At 32.3% G+C, this 20,976-nt stretch overlaps 4 protein-coding genes and 1 long non-coding RNA gene across 5 annotated transcripts; 2 read left to right on the top strand and 3 right to left on the bottom strand.

Moving 5' to 3' along the window:
* The first annotated feature begins 2,122 nt into the window (after positions 1-2,122).
* LOC133035798 (uncharacterized) lies at positions 2,123-4,367 on the top strand. Its single transcript, XM_061112090.1, has 4 exons — positions 2,123-2,777; positions 2,869-2,916; positions 3,001-3,837; positions 4,287-4,367. Exons 1-4 carry the CDS (start codon positions 2,775-2,777, stop codon positions 4,365-4,367), a joined length of 969 nt encoding a protein of 322 aa, XP_060968073.1. The 5' UTR covers positions 2,123-2,774.
* A 466-nt stretch (positions 4,368-4,833) lies between these two features.
* On the top strand, positions 4,834-5,221 carry LOC133029835 (uncharacterized). Its single transcript, XR_009683850.1, has 2 exons — positions 4,834-4,879; positions 4,975-5,221. It is a non-coding gene; the product is annotated as an uncharacterized LOC133029835 (long non-coding RNA).
* A 438-nt stretch (positions 5,222-5,659) lies between these two features.
* Positions 5,660-7,891, bottom strand: LOC133035797 (uncharacterized). Its single transcript, XM_061112085.1, has 5 exons — positions 7,559-7,891; positions 7,110-7,453; positions 6,897-7,023; positions 6,239-6,753; positions 5,660-6,159 (listed from the first exon to the last, which is right to left on the bottom strand). Exons 1-5 carry the CDS (start codon positions 7,889-7,891, stop codon positions 5,958-5,960), a joined length of 1,521 nt encoding a protein of 506 aa, XP_060968068.1. The 3' UTR covers positions 5,660-5,957.
* LOC115713456 (uncharacterized) lies at positions 7,775-10,672 on the bottom strand. Its single transcript, XM_061108774.1, has 2 exons — positions 8,486-10,672; positions 7,775-8,362 (listed from the first exon to the last, which is right to left on the bottom strand). The coding sequence occupies exons 1-2, from the start codon at positions 9,359-9,361 to the stop codon at positions 7,949-7,951; spliced, it is 1,290 nt and encodes a 429-aa protein (XP_060964757.1). The 5' UTR covers positions 9,362-10,672; the 3' UTR covers positions 7,775-7,948.
* A 1,659-nt stretch (positions 10,673-12,331) lies between these two features.
* LOC133033717 (uncharacterized) lies at positions 12,332-16,315 on the bottom strand. The gene has a single exon (XM_061108773.1). It carries the CDS (start codon positions 15,541-15,543, stop codon positions 13,285-13,287), a length of 2,259 nt encoding a protein of 752 aa, XP_060964756.1. The 5' UTR covers positions 15,544-16,315; the 3' UTR covers positions 12,332-13,284.
* Between the last annotated feature and the right edge of the window lie 4,661 nt (positions 16,316-20,976).

Below are 20,976 nucleotides of genomic sequence, written 5' to 3'. Positions count from 1 at the left end.
TTTGGGAACATGATAGTATGATTGAGTGGGAGTGCTGAACATAAATATGGAATCTATAGCTTCTACTGGTGTATAGAAGTCAAGTGATGATTCCCTTCGAGCTTAGCAAATAGAAGTAAATGGATGAGCTCTTGTTTAATCGACTAATTATTAGATCATTAAACACCATTTACAGGTAGCTAAGTGTTATAAGGGGCAAAATACATTGAGGGGTGAGAACGGTAAAGAAATCCCATCTCGATGTAAATCATCTATATAGAGGATCTTTAAATCACAATAAGATTATAACAATGGTTAAATGAGATAGTATATTGGTATCGTGAAACATACAATATGCTCTATATAAGTCTGAGAGTGCAATTCTAAGTTCTAAGAGTGGATTCAACGAAGAATTAATAAGTAGGAATTTACTTAGTAAATTTGGTTCACTTATTGGAAGCTCAGCATATAGATCCATGGTCCCCATTCTAGTTGAGAACATTCTGCTTGTAAGACTCATTAATTGATTCGTGATTGATCAATTATAATTCTAAAGTTAGACTATGTCTAATTTTATGAATTTTCACTAATCAGGGGTGAAATTGTAAGGAAAAGAGTTTTCTAGGTTTATTTATTTATTAATAGACTTTATATGTCTAATTAATAATTAAATTAAATGACAATATTATTTAATAATGTATTTTAGTTATTAAATAATTAGTTTTGGCATTTAAAAGGTTAGAATTGGAAAATTGGCATTTTTGAGAAAATAGAGATAAAATTTGATAAAATTGCAAAATTAAGTGAGGCCCATTACAACACCTAGGCCGGCCACTTAATTAGCTTTTTCAAATTAATATTTTCATTATTTTAATGCCAAATAATTCTAAACCTAGACCTAGTAGTTGCCTATAAATAGAAAGTGATGGCTCAGTCAAATCACAAGTTTTCAGATCAGCTTTCTGACAGAAATTTCTCTCTTCAGAAAACTGAGCCTTCCTCACTCTCTACCTTGGCCGAAATACCTCTCTCTCTTTTCCCTTCATCTTTTTCGTGACCCTAGTGAAAGAGTAAGTGCCCACACACAGCAAGCAGTAACTCAATCATAGATTGGAAGACTGTGAAGGATCAAAGCTTGAAGAAGAAGGAGATTCGGGCTCAGATCTTGATTATACTCTGCTACAGAAAGGAATCAAGGGTTAGAGATCTGAGTGGAAGGAGACATTAATTCCGCTGCATCAATGTAAGGTTTTCTTAACTTTATATGTGTTTATTTTATCGTTTTAGAATGTTCATATTTAGGATGTTAATAAACATACTTGTGAGTAGATCTAAGATCCTGGTAAAATAATTCCTAACAGCATCATCACCAACTTCATCATCAACAATTGGATTTGTTTTTGTCTTCGTACTTTGAACCGACACAACGACATGATAGTGTTGTAGATAATCTTCCAAATCATGACAATCCTATCATAAAATGATGTCTTTTTTTTAAAAAAAAAAAAGAAAAAGAAAGAGAAAAAATTACAAGATTATATGCACACTAATCCCCTTATTTTAATCATGTAATATTGATAGTAAAATAATAAAATTACCCTATTTTAAAAATGGCTTTATTAGTTCCTTTCATTATTATTATATATTTTTTAAATACCTCTCGCTGTATTTTTCCTTAAAATATAGTTATTAATTAATTAATTAGATTATTTATATTACATATAACGTAAATTTATAGGCTTATTTTTATCAAAATTTAGACTTTGCATACATATATAAATTACCTTTCTTACAAAATCAAGCTCATTATTTATAATATAAAATATTTATTGAATAACTTATATAATAATATACACGTGTAATTTTATGGGAAAAAAACAGGAATATTCTAAAAATGGAAAAATATTACAACAATACTGTGGGCCGGCCCAATGAACATTTGTACAGCCCAAAATGAAAATATTACAAAAATACCACTTGCCCTTACCTTCAGCCGCACGTCACAAACGGAGAGGATGAATGAAGCTCCATCGATGCAGTCGGCCACGCAACCAGAATGAAACCAGATCGAACGTAAAACAACTGTAAGATTTACAAAAATTTCAATAGGAAACGAACAAATCCAACGATCTAAATAGAAATTTTTTTAAAAAAAAGAGCAGGACAACCGTGGAGAAACTGAATTTCAACATTTGATTTCGGTTTTTATAGTGCAATATCACTCAAACGATCGTCGAAAATTCAGATTGAAGCAATGTAAATCTGTATTGAACAGATCTGGAGCTCCCCCTCAAATCCAAAAAAAAGGTATGAACTGAATTTTTTTTTCAACAATGATACACAGCATTTTTAGTTGCATTCTGGTTGATTCAATGGTGTGCAACAGGCAATACATATGGTAAAAACCAATAAACAAGAACTGATTATGATTAAGGAAACAAGGGATACTAATAACTTTTTTTTTATTTTTTTTTTGCGTTGGCTTACAGTTGCATTATCGTTTGAAAATGGTTTCGAAATCATGAAGAAGTGTTATATGACAAGTACCAAGAGCTAGCATATATACAAGGTAAGATATATGTTAATGGTAGCAAATTAGTTTTATAATAGTTGTAAATCGATCTGATTCGAATAAACATGATGAAAAATGACAATGCGTAATAACTATGTAATTTTGGGGATATAATTGTGGTTTTTCAGTTGGTTTACAGTTGCATAATCATTTAATAATAGTTTCATTACGTTTTTTGCAGGAATTTATTGTGGAAAAGATAGAGTACAGAACAGTTTGAGAAATGGTTAGTTTCCCAAAATTTAAATGAAGTTTCTTAATAGTTTTATTCTCGTTTCTTTGTAGTTTATTAACTACCAAAAAAATGGCAAAATCAGGAATCTGGACAGGAAATACAATGCTTGAACAAAGGAACAGAGATAGTAGTAAGTTTGTACTCTATTTCATAACATAATAAAACCAGTTTTAAAATTCGTTGCCTCGGACTAATAACCATTGCAAAAACACAGGAAAGGAAAGACATTCCATTCCTAGTCTTCTACAATGGAAAATTCGATGATCGAATGAATTATGAAAATTATGAAGCCAGTGGACACTACATTTCTGCCAATTGTAACTATGAAGATTTGCAACAGAAACTCAAAGATGCCCTGGAATGCAACCAAGAAAACACTGTTTTGCAACTGAAATATCAAGTGAAGGAAGGATACCAACCATTGAGGATAAAGGATGATCAAAGCCTGCATTTCTACATACAACTCAAACTGAAAGACCCCGACTTCACAACATACCCAATGTGTGTGAATGTCATCAACAACCCAACAACAACCATCGATGCAACATTCTTTGGAAATGACAATTCATTAATTACACATAGAAGCGCCTTCCAACCAATCGAATACAATGCAGCAACAACAGAAGACTCAACAAATCAACAACATATAATTGAAGCAAGAGTACCGGAATTTGGGGAAGAAAGTTTTGACTTCATGGACTATGCAAAACTTGTGGCAGAGGAAATGGTTGAGCAACTGGAAAACAACAGAAAAAAGGAACCAGAAATCACAGATTATGACGAACTACTAATCACAGATCCGCATCATCCAGAAATAGAAGAAGCACAAATATACAAAGACAAAGAAACACTGCAGAGCGTGCTTGGTTTCTATGCAATTAGGAACAACTTCCAATTCAGAGTTAAAAAATCATGTGCAAGAACATACAAGATTTGTTGTTTGGATCCAAAATGCAAGTGGGCACTAACAGCATCCAGAAACGGGCCAACAAAGTCATTCATCATTCGAAAGTACGACAGAAAGGTGATACACACTTGTGATCTAAACATCGCATTCGCCGACAAGAGACAAGCTACAACGAAATTGATTGGAAACTACATCAAGCCACGGTTCACCAACATAAAAACAACTCAAACGCCACAAGACATCAGAGGAGAAATGAAACACAAGTATGGGGTCAGAATGAACTACATGAAAGCATGGAGAAGCAAAGAGCACGCGCAAGAAGAATTACGAGGAAAAGCCAACGAATCATACGGAGTTGCTGCCGGTTTTTTGCACATGTTGCAAAAAACTAATCCCGAACAATAGTGCACATGGAAACGAGAGGATGACAACAGCTTCAAGTACTTGTTTGTCGCACTGGATGCATCAATAAAAGGATGGAAGAAATGCAAACCTATAATAGTTGTTGACGGAACTTTCCTTAAATCAACATATGGAGGTACACTCGCTCTCTGCTTGTACACGGGATGCAAATGGGCACATTTTTCCACTAGCTTTTTCTCGTTGTGGATCTCGTAAAACAACAACTCATGGCAATGGTTTTTCACAAAAGTGAGAGAAACATATGGGATTAGAGAGGAACGTTGCTTGATCTCGGATAGACATGAGAGCATAAGTAAGGCGGCTTGTCAAGTATTTCCGAAATCACACATTGCTATTGTGTATACCACCTGTTAAGCAACCTAAAAGCAACCTTCAAGAAGAATGCAAGCAAGCTGGATAAACCATTCTTCGCTGCAGCCAGAGCATACACAGAGAGGAAATTTGAATACCATATGAGCGAGTTGGACAGCTTGGACATCCGTGTAAGACCATATTTACAACAAGTTGGATACCACAAATGGTCAAGATACCACTGCAAAAACAACAGGTATTCAACTATGACTTCAAACATTGCCGAATCTCTAAATGCGGCAAACTTGGCGCTAGAGAGCTACCAATCACAACACCGATGGAGTCATTGAGAGCATTGATTCAACAATGGACATACACAAACAGAAAAAGCACGAGAAAACAACAACATTTTTAACACCTACGGCGAGAAAAGAAATTAGTCGACAACTTTGTGGAATCATTGACAGAAAATGTAATGACATGTTAAATATTTTAGTTGCATTTTAGTTTCTTTATAGTTTGTTTTTCGTTGTCATACATATTAACAGTTTTACACTTAATCCGCAGGTAAAACCAATAAACGAGACCATGTTCGAAGTCATTGAACTAACCAGATCATGGGTCATCAACCTCAAGGAGAAAACATGCAGTTGCAACAGATTCCAACTTGATGAGTTACCGTGTGCTCATGCGCTTGCTGTTATAAAAGAGATGAACTTGAATGTTTACAACTACTGTTCGGGTTATTACACCACGCGAACATGGCTTGAAACATACAGCGGCTCAACATATCCGGTACACAATCACACAACTTGGGATGTGCCACAAAACATAAAAGATATCATTGTTCTGCCACCAAACCAAAAAATAAGATCTGGAAGACCAAGGAAACGAAGGTTTTTATCTGAATGGGATACAAAAAAACATAACGGAGTGCGGCAAATGTGGACAACACGGACACAATCGAAAGACATGCAACAATCAAGCAATAAAATAGATACATATGAAATATTTGAATTGTTTAATTTTGTGTGCAAATTCAAACGAGTTGATCTCGTGATGCTCTAAATACATGGGATTTCATTTTTATGAAATTTGAAACGAGTTTTTAATAGTTTCAAAATCGTTTTGTTACAGTTGCGACCCTTTGTAAAATATTAAGTACCGGAATGACTTATTCTTTACAGTTTTAAAGGCAGTCAGTCAATAATTGATAAAACATAACTTGAACAAGGGAAAATAGTTAACGGAATACGAAGAATAAATATACATTCATAGCACTATTTAGGAAAAATGAAAACATAGTTTGTATTTAGTTGGTTAATAGTTTCTCCATAGTTGTGCGACCGTATATAAGAACTTGAACAATTAAAAAAACACACAACTTTGGGAAATACAAACCTATACAATAAAGATATTATAAGGAGTGAATGTCAAATATCCTAAAAGTTTTAAACCAGCTACATAGTTTTAAACACACAACAACACTAAAACTTGTCAAGTAAATAGATTCAACAAATAACATAATAGAGCCACCAAATTAAAAGTTCCTATTTCTTCAATTTAGATGCCTTAGAAGACTTGGATTGCTTCTCATCCTCGCTGTCAATACTTTCGTCAATTTTCCTTTGTCCGTACGAGTAGAAAAGTGAAGCAAGTCGGGTTCGATAAACTTCGATGTCAAAGTCTGCAGGGACATCCTTTCCGTGTATAAAGAATTCAGCAAAGGCAGCAACATATGCTCCACAATCACTGTTAAAAAACATAGAGAAAAAATAAACAGATTAGAAACTAAAAAACAACATAAAAGAAACTTAAAAGAAACACTCACTTCTTCTGCTGAGACGCAAGACCACTAAGCTCCACGATTCTGAATGGAGCTGTAGGGTCAGAAACTGAGGCAGGAACTTGTGCTCTATTCTTCCAGAACCCAAGTAAATCGAAAAACAAAGGCAGCAACACGGAATAAGCCTTCATCGCATTCCTAGCTGCGGCATTCATCTTCGCGGTTCTCAAAGAATTGTACAGAAATAACGTCCTTTCGTGCACGTCAAGACGCCCAAAAACCCAATGACTTTCCCTTCTTAAATTGATGATGAAAAGCACGTGATCGGCTTCATACCAAGGCTTGGAACAGGGAATGCGCATACCTCGGATGTAATGCGCAATTGGGTGGGCAGCGTGAATGTGTGACATCTTAGTCTTCATTGACTTGGCCTTGTTAAATTTGTGGTACAATGCTTGGATGGAATCATCAAAAAGACAATCAGTGGTTGCGAAATTCAACGTCACAGCGGAAGAATACTTACCTTTTTTCCGAAGGTAATAGAATATGGTGTTCATATGCTGAGAAAAAAAACAACACAGAAACACAAATGAAAAGGTTTAACAACTGTAAAAAAACTGAAATGTAGTATCAAAACTAAAAAACATTTATAAAGAAACTAAAAACAAACTACCATAAGTACAATATAAATTGGAAACTTTACCGAGTCGTTCATAAACATGTCGCATGTGGCCAAATGGTAAAACCAAGTTTTATCCTCAACATAATCAACACCTAGCCTAAAACCCGGGGTAAATTTCTTTGCGCCGTCTTCATAACAATTATAATGCCTACAACAGCAAAAAAACAGCATTAAAACAGGAATAAAACTGGAAAAAAAAATAATACAAAAACAGATTTAATAAAAAACAGTCACCTGGGATGTTTAAGCAATCCTTCACCAATCCAAGAGTCAAATTTTGCCTCAATCTCGGTAGATACGGGATCAGCAAAAGCATCATTAAGAGCATAAAGGCCCTTCACATAAGTCACCATTTTGAAATCCCTATCATCCCCAGCAGACTGAGAACCTGAGGACATAAGCTCCATTGGAGTGCTCCCGACATCAGCAGACCCGAAATCAACAAATGGAGATTTCAAGGCCGGAGCACGCTTCCTCTTATCCAACAGAGGTGTATCAGAGACAGTATCCTCAGTTTCTTCATCAGTATGAAGGGCATCTGACTTTTCACCAACAACATCTGGATTGGGTGCGGGGACCTAAAAAATAAAGAATGCATTAAAACAGTTGCAAAACATACTAGAAACTAATGAGCAACCAAAAAGAAACCTAGTGTTTTTGAAAACAATTAAAAGTAAACTTACATTGATTTTAGCAACAGCCTCCAAGCCAGCCAACACAACTTGATCATCATCTATTACAAGCTGGCTCAACCCATCAAAGAAATCGTCCCCCTTCAATCGAGACTCATCGCCCTTCGGCTTCTCAACATCCTTAACATTTTTATCACTCCCTCCAACATCCTCAGAAGGATTCACATCAGCAGAAGGGACAAGAAGAATGTACCTTGTCAGCATCATCAGCATCCCCACCAACTTTAACCAACTCACCACCATCGTCGGAGTCGGAATCAATATTCTCTGGATCAGGCAATTGCTTCTCATCATCCTCGGCATCATCATCATCATCATCATCATCATCAGGATCATCATCAGAATCTTGAGTTACTAATTCATCCGATGACTTTCCCTGTATCAACCAACATAAATGAAACTTAAATAAAACAGTAAAGAAACTATACAAAAAAAAATATAAAAAAACCTAAACAATAAAATAAGAATAAATACCTCGTCAGAAGGACGACGATGAATGGCATTAACCTTCTCTTGGATATCCTTAATTACAGTCATTACGGATTTGAAATTTAAATCAACAAAACACCTCAACGAAATGAAGTCCTCTGCCAATGATGATTGATTCGAACTGAGCATCTCCAGCTTAGATTTCATCCAATCAATATCTGCTGAATCAGACTTCTTTGAAGATGAGCCACCCTCGAAGGGTTGCTTCGCTACACCACGTTCATCAATAGATTCATCGAGAAATAGACCGTCAAGTTGAAGCTGCTGCCTCTCTTCATCAGTAGGACGCATGTTTTTTATCTTCAACTGAACAGCATAATCAAACATAATATGAAAAAAAATTAAAACAATTGGAAAAACCAAAAAACAACAACATATATAAAACTGAAAAGAAACAGGGAAAAAAACAAGAAAGAAAGCGTAAAGTACCTTCTCCAAAGGTAAATCAAAAATCTTGCCCTTCAAGTCTCGAAGGGTTGGATTTTTGGTGACGATGGTGTTGCTCCAGTTCAGAATCCTGGGAATAGAAGATGAAACTCTCTTACAGAAAGAGTTCACCATTGCAGGACAGCATTCATAAAACCAAACAGTAAAAACCCAAGGACATCCCAATGCCCTATACCAGCCATCATATTGGCCTCCCTTCTCTGCCTTTCTATTTTTCATAATGATCCCATGCTCAATCCTACCTTTGAATGAGTCAATTGTCAATTCAAATGATTCCCTACCCCAACAATACTCATCCCACCGACCGCTATCAACTACATCTAGAACAAACCTAGACACTTCTTTGTCAGGAGTATTGCTAAGAAGAAAACACTGAATGAAATACAAAACAGCCATTTTCAAACCAATAGACTCATCCAAACCCCACCGACTACCCAAAAAAGCATCCTCGATGGCTTTGTTGTCAATAGTTTTTACACCACGGAAACATGTTTCTACCAATTGATTTGTTTCCTGTGAAAACAACAACTTGTTGCAATCACCGAAACAATCTAAACCAGAAATAAGGTAAAATTCTTCGGCACTAAACCGTATGCAACGGCCAGCAACCTTAGCCCAAAACTCCTTAGGATTAGGCTGTAAAACTTCCCTTAGTAATAAACTATGAACGACTTGTGGGTGAAAAACAAACTCAGGCATATCCAGAAAATGCCCAAATTGAGTTTGACGAAACAAAGAAAGCAAATTAACAGATAAAGTGTTTTTAATATTATTTATCACAGAATACACACTGGTGCACACACACTTAGATCTGTAAAAATCAGAAGGACTAAATTTACAGTCCCAAACCTGCAACATAACAAAAAAAGGGCCAATATAAATTATAAATCCTGAGTTAAACAGTATGAAAACTGAAAAACAACTACAAACAAACTAAAAACAAACTATCAATGACAAACAACTACACAGAAAATAACAGCAAAGACCTTAAATCGTTTGGAAACATAAAAAAAACAGTAAACAACTAACCCTAAAAGAAATCGAAAAATGCAGTATAAAAAGAACAACAAAACTATATTAAAACAACAAACAAACTAAAAAACATATACAACTATAGAAAAATATAGAGCAAAGATTTGAAAATCGTTTTGAAATCTAAAATATAACAGCAAACAACTAAACCTAATGAAAATCGAAAACACATCAAAACATACCAGTAACAAACTATTAAAAAACTGAAAAGAAACTAACGAAGAATGATTGAAAACACCAAAAACGAAAACAAAACACATAACCTGTAAGCACAAAAAAACACTGAAAATAAATAAAACAAAACAAAATTAAAGAACAACACCCAGACCAGAATCAAATGGAAAGATCAAACGCAACAATAAATAACTAAAAAATTTAAAAACATGAAACAAAATGCGCAAATGAAACCCTAAAATCACACAAAGCAAAATGAACATGAAAACGCCAAAAATCTGGGTAAAGCAGAAATGGAAGAAAGGGGGAAACGAAAATAAAACTAAAAACCAACCTCAGTCCGATCTTCAGTATGTGTAATAGATTTTTGAAATTTTTTCCCAGAAATTTCTGGAAGCGAGGGCTCCTCCAAGTTCAGCTTCGATTTCTTCGAAGAAGTGGGTTTCACACGCTTCGGCATGGGAGCTTCAAAATCAGAATCAAAATCATCATTGATTGGGCGTTTACCCTTGGATTTGTTGGCCAAAGATTTCTTGCCCATTTTTGATTTCTTTTTGAGAACTGGAGAAGGGGATGAAGATGACCGAGTGATTGCCATGGTATAAATAAGATTGAAAAAAAATGAAACAGAGAGGGAAAAACAGTTGCTAAATCGTGGGCTAACAGGAAGTTGAAAATTCGTGGATGAACCAAAAATAAGAGGGAAAAACGTGATAAATTATGGGTGGTTAATGGAGGTTACTTGAATTCAAAATGAACTTAGAGAACAGAAATGAAGAATAGAAAATGAAATGAAAACAAAATGAAAAAAGAGAGGGAAGAGAGAATGATTTGATTGATGATGCATGGGGAGAGAACACGTGTATGCATGGTATGATGAGTAAGTGGTAAATGTGTAATAAAAATAAGTTTGTAAGTATAAATGTAGTAATAGGCGTGTGAGGGTAATTATGTAATAAAGTGTGTAAAAAGAATTTTTCATGTAAAAATTTCTAATTTTATTGAGTGCTACAACTGTTTTATATATATATAAATCCTACTTATATTCTTTTTAGACATATATAAATAGTTTCTAATTATAATACAAAATTAATATCACGTTAATTTTTAAATATCATTTTGTATTGCCTTTTTATATATTTTTTATGTGTATATAAAAGTGATAATAAATTTTTTATTTATTTATTCAATATTATCGTTATCTATATTATATTCTAAAATTAAATTATTACTCCATACAAATATAATTACTAACTCTCTTTCTTTAAAAAAAAAACATACAAAAAACTTAACTCTTTATTATATTTAAAAACAAATAAAACATATATATTTTCATGCACCTCGACCTATATGTAATACAAAAATATTGTGTCAAATGTAAACCAGAATTAACTATATTAAGCTATAAAGTTTTAGGACTGAATTTAACCTCACGTTAAGTGAAAAAAAAAATAAAAAAAACTATTAAATTTACCAAGAAGGCTCAGTTAAGAAGAGAATCATCATGTTACTAAAGTTCTTCCACTCATAATAATTTTCAAATGGTTACACCAAGAAAATTAGAGAAAGAAAAAAAAATAAAAAAAAAAACCAAAATTATGAAAAAACAGTTTATGTTCAACAAAATCATAAAAAATAAAAACATAATTAATAATTAAAAAAAATGGGATATACCTTAGCTAGCTCTTGACTCTTAAAGCTTTCAAATTGGATGTGTAATTTGAATTATGGATCAAAGGTCCATGCATCTTCTTATATAAGCAATGTTTTTGATCTTTGATATACATCTCATTAATATCCTCTTCCTCATCTCTTTTAAATTATTTTTTAGTTTTATGTCTCATTACATTAATTAGAGAGGTGGAAGGTTGTGAATAATAGTGTTTATAAATTACTCTTTAATAATAAAATAGATAATTGGCAAATTTGTATTGAAAGACAATAAAATTGAAACTGGAAAAATGAATGAAGACACATTATCATGTTTAGACTTTTTCTTTAGTTATACAGTATAATTAAATGTACATTAATCTCTTAGATTAAAACTGAAAATATTAATGTATGTACATAGATTATCAAATAGAAAAGTAATTAAACAAATTAAATAAATAACAAAAATTAATAAAACAAAGAATAGCAAAAAAATATATAATGATAAAAATATGATTAAATTATAAAAAAAATAAACAAAAATGTGAAAAAATTAAAAAAAATCAAAGAATGAGAAATAAAATTTAATTAGGATGATTATACTACTAATTAATTATATGATATAGTAATTATTAGTAATTATTTATTAAAGGAGAAAAATAAGGGAATAAGAGAAAAACATAAATATAAATAGATAAATAACAACAATAATAATTTATAAAATAATAATAATAATGATAGAATAGAAGTTATGAGAATGAATATGCACATAATAATAATAATAATGGAATAGAAGTTATAAGATTTAATAGATACCCATAAATAAAAATAGATAAATCTTAGAAAAACCATAAAATAAAAAAATGACAATACTAAAAATGATAGAATGCCATATCACATACCCCAACAATACAATTATATAGATTATATATATAATATATGTAAATAGATTGAAGAGGTTTTGTTTATTTATTTTAAAGAACGAAAAAAATAGATATACAATTTCATTGCTCTTAAGAGTAATTATAAATTTATAAAATTGTTATGAAATATTATTAATATTTTTTTGAGGATGCCACAAAAACTATATGGTGATTTCTTTTTTTTTTTAAGGTATTATCACTATTTTATTATGAATATATGATATTTTTTGTGTTTAATAAATAAAAATTAAATATATTTATTTTTTTATAAGGAATGCCAATAGTTTTAAAATCCTATAAATTAATGTGCATATAAATAAATAATTTTTTACTATTACATATTTAATGCATTGATATGCTTTTATTTGATTTTTATTGGAAAAATGTGTTAAGCTCATAAAAAATAGAAAAAATAGAATAAAAAATGTAAAGGATGCCACCTAAACTATTTGGTACTTTCCTTTATATTGATATACTGATTCTATGGTCATACTATACAAGTCATGGATAAGTTCAAAACACAAAAATTCTACTGTGTTACAAATTCGAATTAAAGCATACAAACACTACACATCTAAAATTATGAATAATACATTGTTCTATGCAGGGCCGTCTCTAGCCGTTTAGAGGCCTTGGGCGAGCTTCAAAATAAAGGCCTTTTTTTACAATAATTATTTACTAAAAAAAATCTCAAATTAAATAGTAAAATAACAAATTTTACAAATCAAAAAAATAATAAACTTATAAAAAATTTATTTTTCTAGCTTTTTGAGATGCGAAATTATTTATTAAATCGTTATAGTCAAGTTTATCTAATAATTTTTTTTTTTTCAATAGACAACATTGCTAATCCATTTAATCTTTCTTGGGACATCGAAGATCTTAAATAAGTTTTTATTAATTTTAATTTTGAAAAACTTCTTTCTGCAGATGCAACTGAAACTGGAATTATTAACAATATTCTATAAGAAATATAAGCATTTGGAAATAAATCAATTTTTTTTATATATAATTAAGTACTTCTAATGGACTACATTGATCTTTTTGATAAATTTCTCTTAAAACTTTTAATTCTGAAAATAAATCTATTCCATCTATATCAGAATTCCTATTATAACTTAGAAAATTTTCAAGATTCAAACAACATTGTTTAATAGTATCTTCATCCATTGACTTTAATCTAATAAAATCAAATAAGAATCCAAAAATGTTTTCTAAAACTTCAAATTGCTCAAATCTTATTTTAAGTGAAGAAATTATTTGATCAACCAAATAAATAAAATACTCAATCTTAAATAATTCTTCAAGAGATTTTATTTTATCATCACTAACATCTTCATCAAATTGTTTCTTTCTACGAATCACACGTTTTTCACGAAATGTTGGTTCTATTTTCAATTCATTTGCAAGTTTTTTAGCTGAAGCCATGGCAGATATAAATCCATTTTCCCTATATTTTTTAAAAAGAAAAATAAGACCCTTAAGAAGATCTATGGCAACATTAATTGTTGATTCTTCACTTTGAAAGTTCTTACTAAGAGAGTTTACTGCAAACAAGATATCATACCAAATAGTCATACCTAATAAAAATTCAAAATCTTCTAGTTCATAAGTTACTAGACTGTTAGCTTCACTCTTTATTTTAGGATCTTCACTTGTGTCTGCTAGTTCTAACAAAGCATCTCTAATATTTGGACTTTGATGTATAATAGCTTTTACACTTTCAATATGACTTTCCCAATGAGTTTGTGATAATGATTTCACTGTTAAGTTAGATATATTATTTTTTAAAATTATCCATCGCTTTGGTGATGAAGAAAATAATGAATATATTTGTTGTAGAACCCAAAAAAATGATATGGCTCTAACACAAGAAGTGGCAGCATCACAAATTACTAAATTAAGACTATGACATGCACATGGTGTAAAAAGTGCCCTAGGATTTATATCTAATAACCTTTTTTGCACACCTTGGTGTTTCCCTTTCATGTTAGATCCATTATCATAACTTTGTCCTCTTACATCATTTATATCAAGTTCTAACTTCTTAATTTCTCTTATGAGTTCATCAAAGAGACCTTTTCCTGAAGTATCTACCACATTTAAAAATCCTAAAAAGTATTCTTCAATTTCAATAGGACAAGAAGAAATATTTACACACCTTAAGATCATGGACATTTGCTCTTGGTGGCTTAAATCTGGAGTACAATCTAATATAATTACATAGTATTTTGCTTCTTTAATATTTGTTAAAATTAAACTTTTTATCTTGTGAACCAACACTTGTATTAACTCATTTTGAATATTATGTCCTAAATAATGTTTATGAATTTTACCATTTTGAATACGACGAATATGCTCTTTCATTATTGGATCAAATTCAGTGATCATCTCAATAAAACTTAAAAAGTTTCCATTATTTTCTTGATAGATCTTTTCATGACTCCCACGAAATGCCAAATTATTTTTAGCTAAACATTTTATAAGAGAAATTATCCTTTTTAAAATATTTCTCCAATGTTCTTTCTCTTTATTAATTCTTTCTTGAGCATGTTTATCAATTGTTTTATTCATTAATAATCTCGATTCTAAATCAAACCAAGTACTCATGTTGATTATATGTTCGTTACTTGTTTCATGACTTTTTAACCTATCACCAAGATGTTTCCAATCTTTAGTTCCTTCGTTGCTCAATTGGTTCATCGTACTAGAATTAACACTAAATAATTTACAACAAAAACAATATACTTTATTCAAACACTTTGAATACACTAACCACTTTCTATCATGTTGTTCTCCATTTGATAAATTTCTAGTATAGTGATAAGTAGAAAAACGTCTACCATCATCTTTTGGAAACTCTATATCACTCAATCTAATTGGACCTTTTTCTACTAATAAGTCTATTAGTTTATTATCAAGATTTTTCCATCTTCCCGGATCATCAAGATAATCTAAATTATTGTTACAATTTCTAGTTTCCATATCATCCTCCTTATTTTCTCGACATTCTTCATCAACTATCATATTATCACATATTTTATGATGGCAATTTTCTAAACCTTTTTCTACCATAATTTCATAATCACCTAAATTATTTAAATTTAATTGGTCATTAATTTCTTTATTTGTGTTATTTTCATCTCTTTTGCTAGTGGTAACAAATTTATCTAAAGCTCCTTGTTGAGTTTTTATCAAATTTTCTATTTTTCTTTTTTTCTTAAGTTTTTCATAACCTGATAGATATTTCTTACTAGACATGCTTCCTTTTTAATTTAGGAACACTAAACAAAATAATAATAATAATAATAATAATAATAATAATAATAATAATAATAATACTAATAATAATAATAATAATAATAAAGAAAAAAAGAATGAAAGAAAGATATAACCTAAAAAATTGCAAGCCAAAACAGGTACTTCAATATGAATATTTTCTTTGAAATTTTCTTTTCTTGGAAGAGATCCTATCCAAAAAGAATAATTATTATAAATTAAAGTAAGATGAAAAATATGTAATAATGTTAATAATACATATAAAAACAAAAGTTAGAATATATACCTTTGTGTTTCTTTTGTCTCTTTCAATGCAAAATCAAATATCAATATAGTCTATAAGTTTGTAATAATGATGGAATTGAATGAGAGCTCTTAAATAATAGTAATTGCTAAAGGAGAATGAAAATGAGTAAGAAAATGGAAGAAGAATAAATGAAGTTAGTGAAAAATAAAAGAGAAGGATATATATATACATTTATCTAAACAATATATCCAACGGCTAATTAATAAAAAATAAATAAATTTTTAATATTATTTGTGTAGTCTAATCAAATTTCATTTTCCCACAAAATAGGTACTATTTAAGTAATAAAAGATAATAAAAAAATAAAAAAAATTATAATTGGAGGTTACTTGTAGTAGTGGCTCAGCGCGTGTGTACTATCTCATTATTATGATTTGATTTTTCTTTTTAGTTTGAAAGAGCAAAGTAAATATATATTTATATAATATGAGCATATAAGTAAAAAAAAAAAGGCCTTGGGCAGTTGCCCATCTTGCCCATAGCTTGGGCGCAGACCTTGGTTCTATGAATACCAAAAATATCAAGAACACCAAGAACACAATGGTGGATGAAAGATTATAAACACTTACCAACAAGAGAGACCTTTTAGCTCTTCACCACTTAAAGCTCTCCTCCACACCACTTGAAAATGAGAAGAAGACAAGTGACAAATAAAAAAAAGATGGGCCTACTTATGTATTTATATAGTACAATAATGCCATGGAAGAAGGAAAATCTAAATTACAAAAACACAATAAATATCTCACAGCCAACCCATCATATTGCTTGTGCCAATATATCACTAATGATGCTAACTAAATTATAAACAGAAGCCAAAATAAAAAGGTACATGATATACATGCTTTTGGTGCTACCCACACAAATAAATAGTCAACTCAAAGCTACATGAAATATATGAGGTATATATACTATTAACAAATCAAACAAGCATTATGTCTTCACAAGAAGAAAAAATTCCATAAACTACATCACTCCCACGTGACATCCATCCCAAAACACCAACCAATTCTACTAGTATTTGGTAATGAGGTGATTTGACACAATGCATTAACTTGTAGTATACTCTAAGTGCCCATCTCATACATGCTTCCTTCCATTCAAACATAAAGGGACACTCATCCCAACTAAACACATGTATATGATTCCCAAAAAATGACAAGAGAAAGGTCTATGAATAGGAAAAAAGTCTATGATGAGAGATTACTGTTTGACACACATATATATATAGGGATATGATTTTGTCCCGTTATTGTACTTTCACGGATTGTAATCCGTGGTGTACGGCAACCGTCAGATGAGGGAGTTATTTGATCTGACGGCTGAGATTGATCTAGGGGTAATTAGGGTTAAAAAGTAGAAACGTACCCTGAGACTCATTTAATGTACCATGAGATCCATTTAATGTACCACGAAATACATTCCGTGAAAGTACATCACGGGACAAAATCATATCCCTATATATATATATGTGAAATACCTCTTTGACTACAATACACTACGACCAACTTTCTATAATCAATATGTTATATTATTCATTCACATCAAGTTTAAAACATGAAGTGATAGCACATACTCATTTCATTTATATAAACTCTACTATGTGTTGTACTTTTTACTTCTCACACTACACACTAGAAAAAGACAATAATATTTTATCTATCTTATGTCATGAGAAGTGGCCATAGATCACAAAAGTTTGTGTCTGTAAGTCAGTTTATACAAAAAAGATATTTTGTGGAAACTACCATGGTCATCCAATAAGTCTACATACATATAAATATTATATAATATTTTCATAGTCAGCCTCTCTTGAAGCAGATAAATCACTGCCAGTTAAATAGTTATAGCTATTGCTAGTACATGGACATACACACAATAAACATTAAATCATACTGTCCATATGAAACTATGCCCATGTACATAGCTCAATCTTCCTTTGTGGCATATATATACATAGAAATTGATACTTTAAATATATATATATATTGGTAGACCAAAAGCCAGCTAAGCTTTACATACTTAATCCGCTACAAAATGAGACCCACACCAACGGTCAAGCTTCAATAAAGTTAATCATAAAAACGCTTGATTATACTCCTTATAAATACTTATATCACTTGTCCACTCATATACCTAGCTTGCACTTAACTTGTATCAGCCATACACAAGACATCAAAGAGGAGTTTTTAATGTTTTGCTCATTGAAAAACTATACTCATTCACTTATCTCCATTCATTCCCTTGCTCGAATTGTCTCCAACTCTAAGTAGCTACAATTTTACATTGAACAAGATGACGCACTAACAAATTGAAGACAAACAATACACTTGTCTTGAAAATCACTGATGTAACAAACCCTCATCAAAACAAAATTACTTTTAGATATATTCACTCTAACTACTTATGCCGACCCAATCATTCTTGGTCTAAAATTACGCTACAGGCACTCTGAGTCAATCATGCACACCTACGAGTAATGCTCTTTAATTTGAGTATAACTCAACTTAAAGAGCAAGGGACAAACTGTAGTGGCCGAAAATTGCTCTAAGCCCAACGAAAGGGCCTAATGATCGAAGTACTTACAAAGCCCACTTATAAGTCAGAAACGAGGAACCCGTAAGCCCAATGGCTCACATGGCCCACACCCAATCCATGTCGTTTGGCTCATACCCATATTCGAATGTCCAACCAACAATAAAGCTTGATCTTGAAGTGTAATGTTAGGGTTGACACGTGGAGGAAGAAGAATGTTAAGTTTCCCAACTAACCCACGAAAATAGCGATCTTTCCTAGCATAGCGGAGCGAGAATATCAACCCTCTAAGTGATATGCTGATGTGGGGACGCTCATCCAGGAACGAACCAAAAAGATTACGTTCATCCCTAGAGAAGTGGAGGAAGACCGTTTCTCTAGGGATGGACCACGTTTCAAGAGGTAGCTATTTTCCTAATATAATAAATAGGCCCACACTGGGACATTAAGGAAAAAAGGAGGAGGGGATACGAATATTTACTCTCTTTCTATAGTTTTACGACTAAACTTATCATTTCTCTACGATCTGACGTACTCTTTCTCATTCCGGTGAGCAAGGTTTGATCGTCGATCATCGCATAACTATAGACACAGGAAGTATTTATTTACATTTTTTTTTTCTACTTCGCACTATAAATTTACTGACTTGACCGTCGGAGTGCCTTTGGCCGGAACCACCCCGGTGTCCCAAGGTTTCATGGTCATCCTTTGTCTTTGTTCCGCAGGTTGTCGGTGCCCACAAACGCTCATTCCCACCATGGTAACACAAATCCCAACACCGACGCTCACCTTGTCACTTGTGACCAAGGTAGCATGTGTGGCGAGATGCCAACACCAAGCCAACGTGCGAACACTTCTATCATGCCCCACTCGATACTGTCCGAATAGTCTCCCTCCTTGCCCAAGGACTCCCATACGTCCACGGACCAACCCTCAAGGCGCCATGCCTCCACGCATGTTGGCAGGCCCTCAAGACAAGACACCAAACTAGTTGCATACATTAGACCTCTGTCTCTTTCCAACATGGTGCATTCTTCCCATGCGTGCATGCAAGCTAGCCCATGAATGACTACCAGTGTCATATTGTGTTGAGGCTCGTGGCCAAGGCGCGCCACAACGTCTCTTAGAGGATCTAGGCCACGTCCCGTGCAAGCGGCATACCGGCAAGCCAAGGAAAACGTACCAATGAACCTCTGGCGGCATTCTTCGATGCACTATCGGGTCGGCCCGATAATGTCCATGAGTACTCCAACTCATGGAGACATATGAGTCCCCTCGTGGTCCTCATATGCCCGCCCTACTAGTCCCACTGACTAGTAGTAGCTCACTCAGCACCAAGGTGCAAGGGGTGGTGGAGAGCTGTGTTGGGAATTATTTTACCAGGATCTTAGATCTACTCACAAGTATGTTTATTAACATCCTAAATATGAACTTTCTAAAACGATAAATTAAACACATATAAAGTTAAGAAAACCTTACATTGATGCAGCGGAATTAATGTCTCATGTCCTTCTGTAGCAGAGTATAATCAAGATCTGAGCCCGAATGTCCTTCTTCTTCAAGTTTTGATCCTTCACAGTCTTCCAATCTATGATTGAGTTATTGCTTGCTGTGTGTGGGCACTTACTCTTTCACTAGGGTCACGAAAAAGATGAAGGGAAAAGAGAGAGAGGTATTCCGGCCAAGGTAGAGAGTGAGGAAGGCTCAGTTTTCTGAAGAGAGAAATTTCGTCGTAAAAGCTAATGAAAGCTTTTTTTGTGACTGAGCCATCACTTTCTATTTATAGGCAACTACTAGGTTTAGGTTAGGATTTATTTGGAATTAAAATAATGAAAATATTAATTTGAAAAATCTATTTAAGTGGCCGGCCATATGGTGTTATTGGGCCTCACTTAATTTTGCAATTTTATCAAATTTTATCTCTATTTTCTCAAAAACGCCAATTTTCCAATTTTAACCTTTTAAATGCCAAAACTAATTATTTAATAACTAAAATAGATTATTAAATAATATTGTCATTAAATTTAATTATTAATTAGACATATAAAGTCCATTAATAAATAAATAAACCTAGAAAACTCTTTTCCTTACAATTTCGCCCCTGCATAGTGAAAATTCATAAAATTAGATATAGTCTAACTTTAGAATTATAATTGATCAATCACGAATCAATTAATGTGTCTTACAAGCAGAATGTTCTCAACTAGAATGGGGACCATGGATCTATATGCTGAGCTTCCAATAAGTGAACCAAATTTACCAAGTAAATTCCTACTTATTAATTCTTCGTTGAATCCACTCTTAGAACTTAGAATTGCACTCTCAGACTTATATACAGCATATTGTATGTTTCACGATACCAATATACTATCTCATTTAACCATTGTTATAATCTTATTGTGATTTAAAAATCCTCTATATAGATGATTTACATCGAGATGGGATTTCTTTACCGTTCTCACCCCTCAATGTATTTTGCCCCTTAAAACACTTAGCTACCTGTAAATGGTGTTTAGTGATCTAATAATTAGTCAGTTAAACAAGAGCTCATCCATTTACTTCTATTTGCTAAGCTC

The sequence above is a fragment of the Cannabis sativa genome, chromosome 1 (genome assembly GCF_029168945.1).
Source record: "Cannabis sativa cultivar Pink pepper isolate KNU-18-1 chromosome 1, ASM2916894v1, whole genome shotgun sequence".
Classification (NCBI taxonomy): Eukaryota; Viridiplantae; Streptophyta; class Magnoliopsida; order Rosales; family Cannabaceae; genus Cannabis; species Cannabis sativa.
Note: the sequence above shows the minus strand (reverse complement) of the source record. Positions and strands in the feature narration are given on the sequence as shown.

Coding starts and splice junctions, on each gene's coding strand:
- LOC133033717 (XM_061108773.1), bottom strand. CDS start 15,543: ATGTCTAGTAAGAAATATCTATCAGGTTATGAAAAACTTAAGAAAAAA.
- LOC133035798 (XM_061112090.1), top strand. Junction 2,917..3,000: donor ACAAAGGAACAGAGATAGTA/GTAAGTTTGTAC, acceptor GCAAAAACACAG/GAAAGGAAAGACATTCCATT. Junction 3,838..4,286: donor ACACTTGTGATCTAAACATC/GCATTCGCCGAC, acceptor TTTTTCCACTAG/CTTTTTCTCGTTGTGGATCT.
- LOC133035797 (XM_061112085.1), bottom strand. CDS start 7,891: ATGATGATGATGATGATGATGATGCCGAGGATGATGAGAAGCAATTGC. Junction 7,024..7,109: donor GGATTGCTTAAACATCCCAG/GTGACTGTTTTT, acceptor TTGCTGTTGTAG/GCATTATAATTGTTATGAAG. Junction 6,754..6,896: donor ACATGTTTATGAACGACTCG/GTAAAGTTTCCA, acceptor TTTTTTTCTCAG/CATATGAACACCATATTCTA.
- LOC115713456 (XM_061108774.1), bottom strand. CDS start 9,361: ATGTTGCAGGTTTGGGACTGTAAATTTAGTCCTTCTGATTTTTACAGA. Junction 8,363..8,485: donor TTGATTTACCTTTGGAGAAG/GTACTTTACGCT, acceptor TATGCTGTTCAG/TTGAAGATAAAAAACATGCG.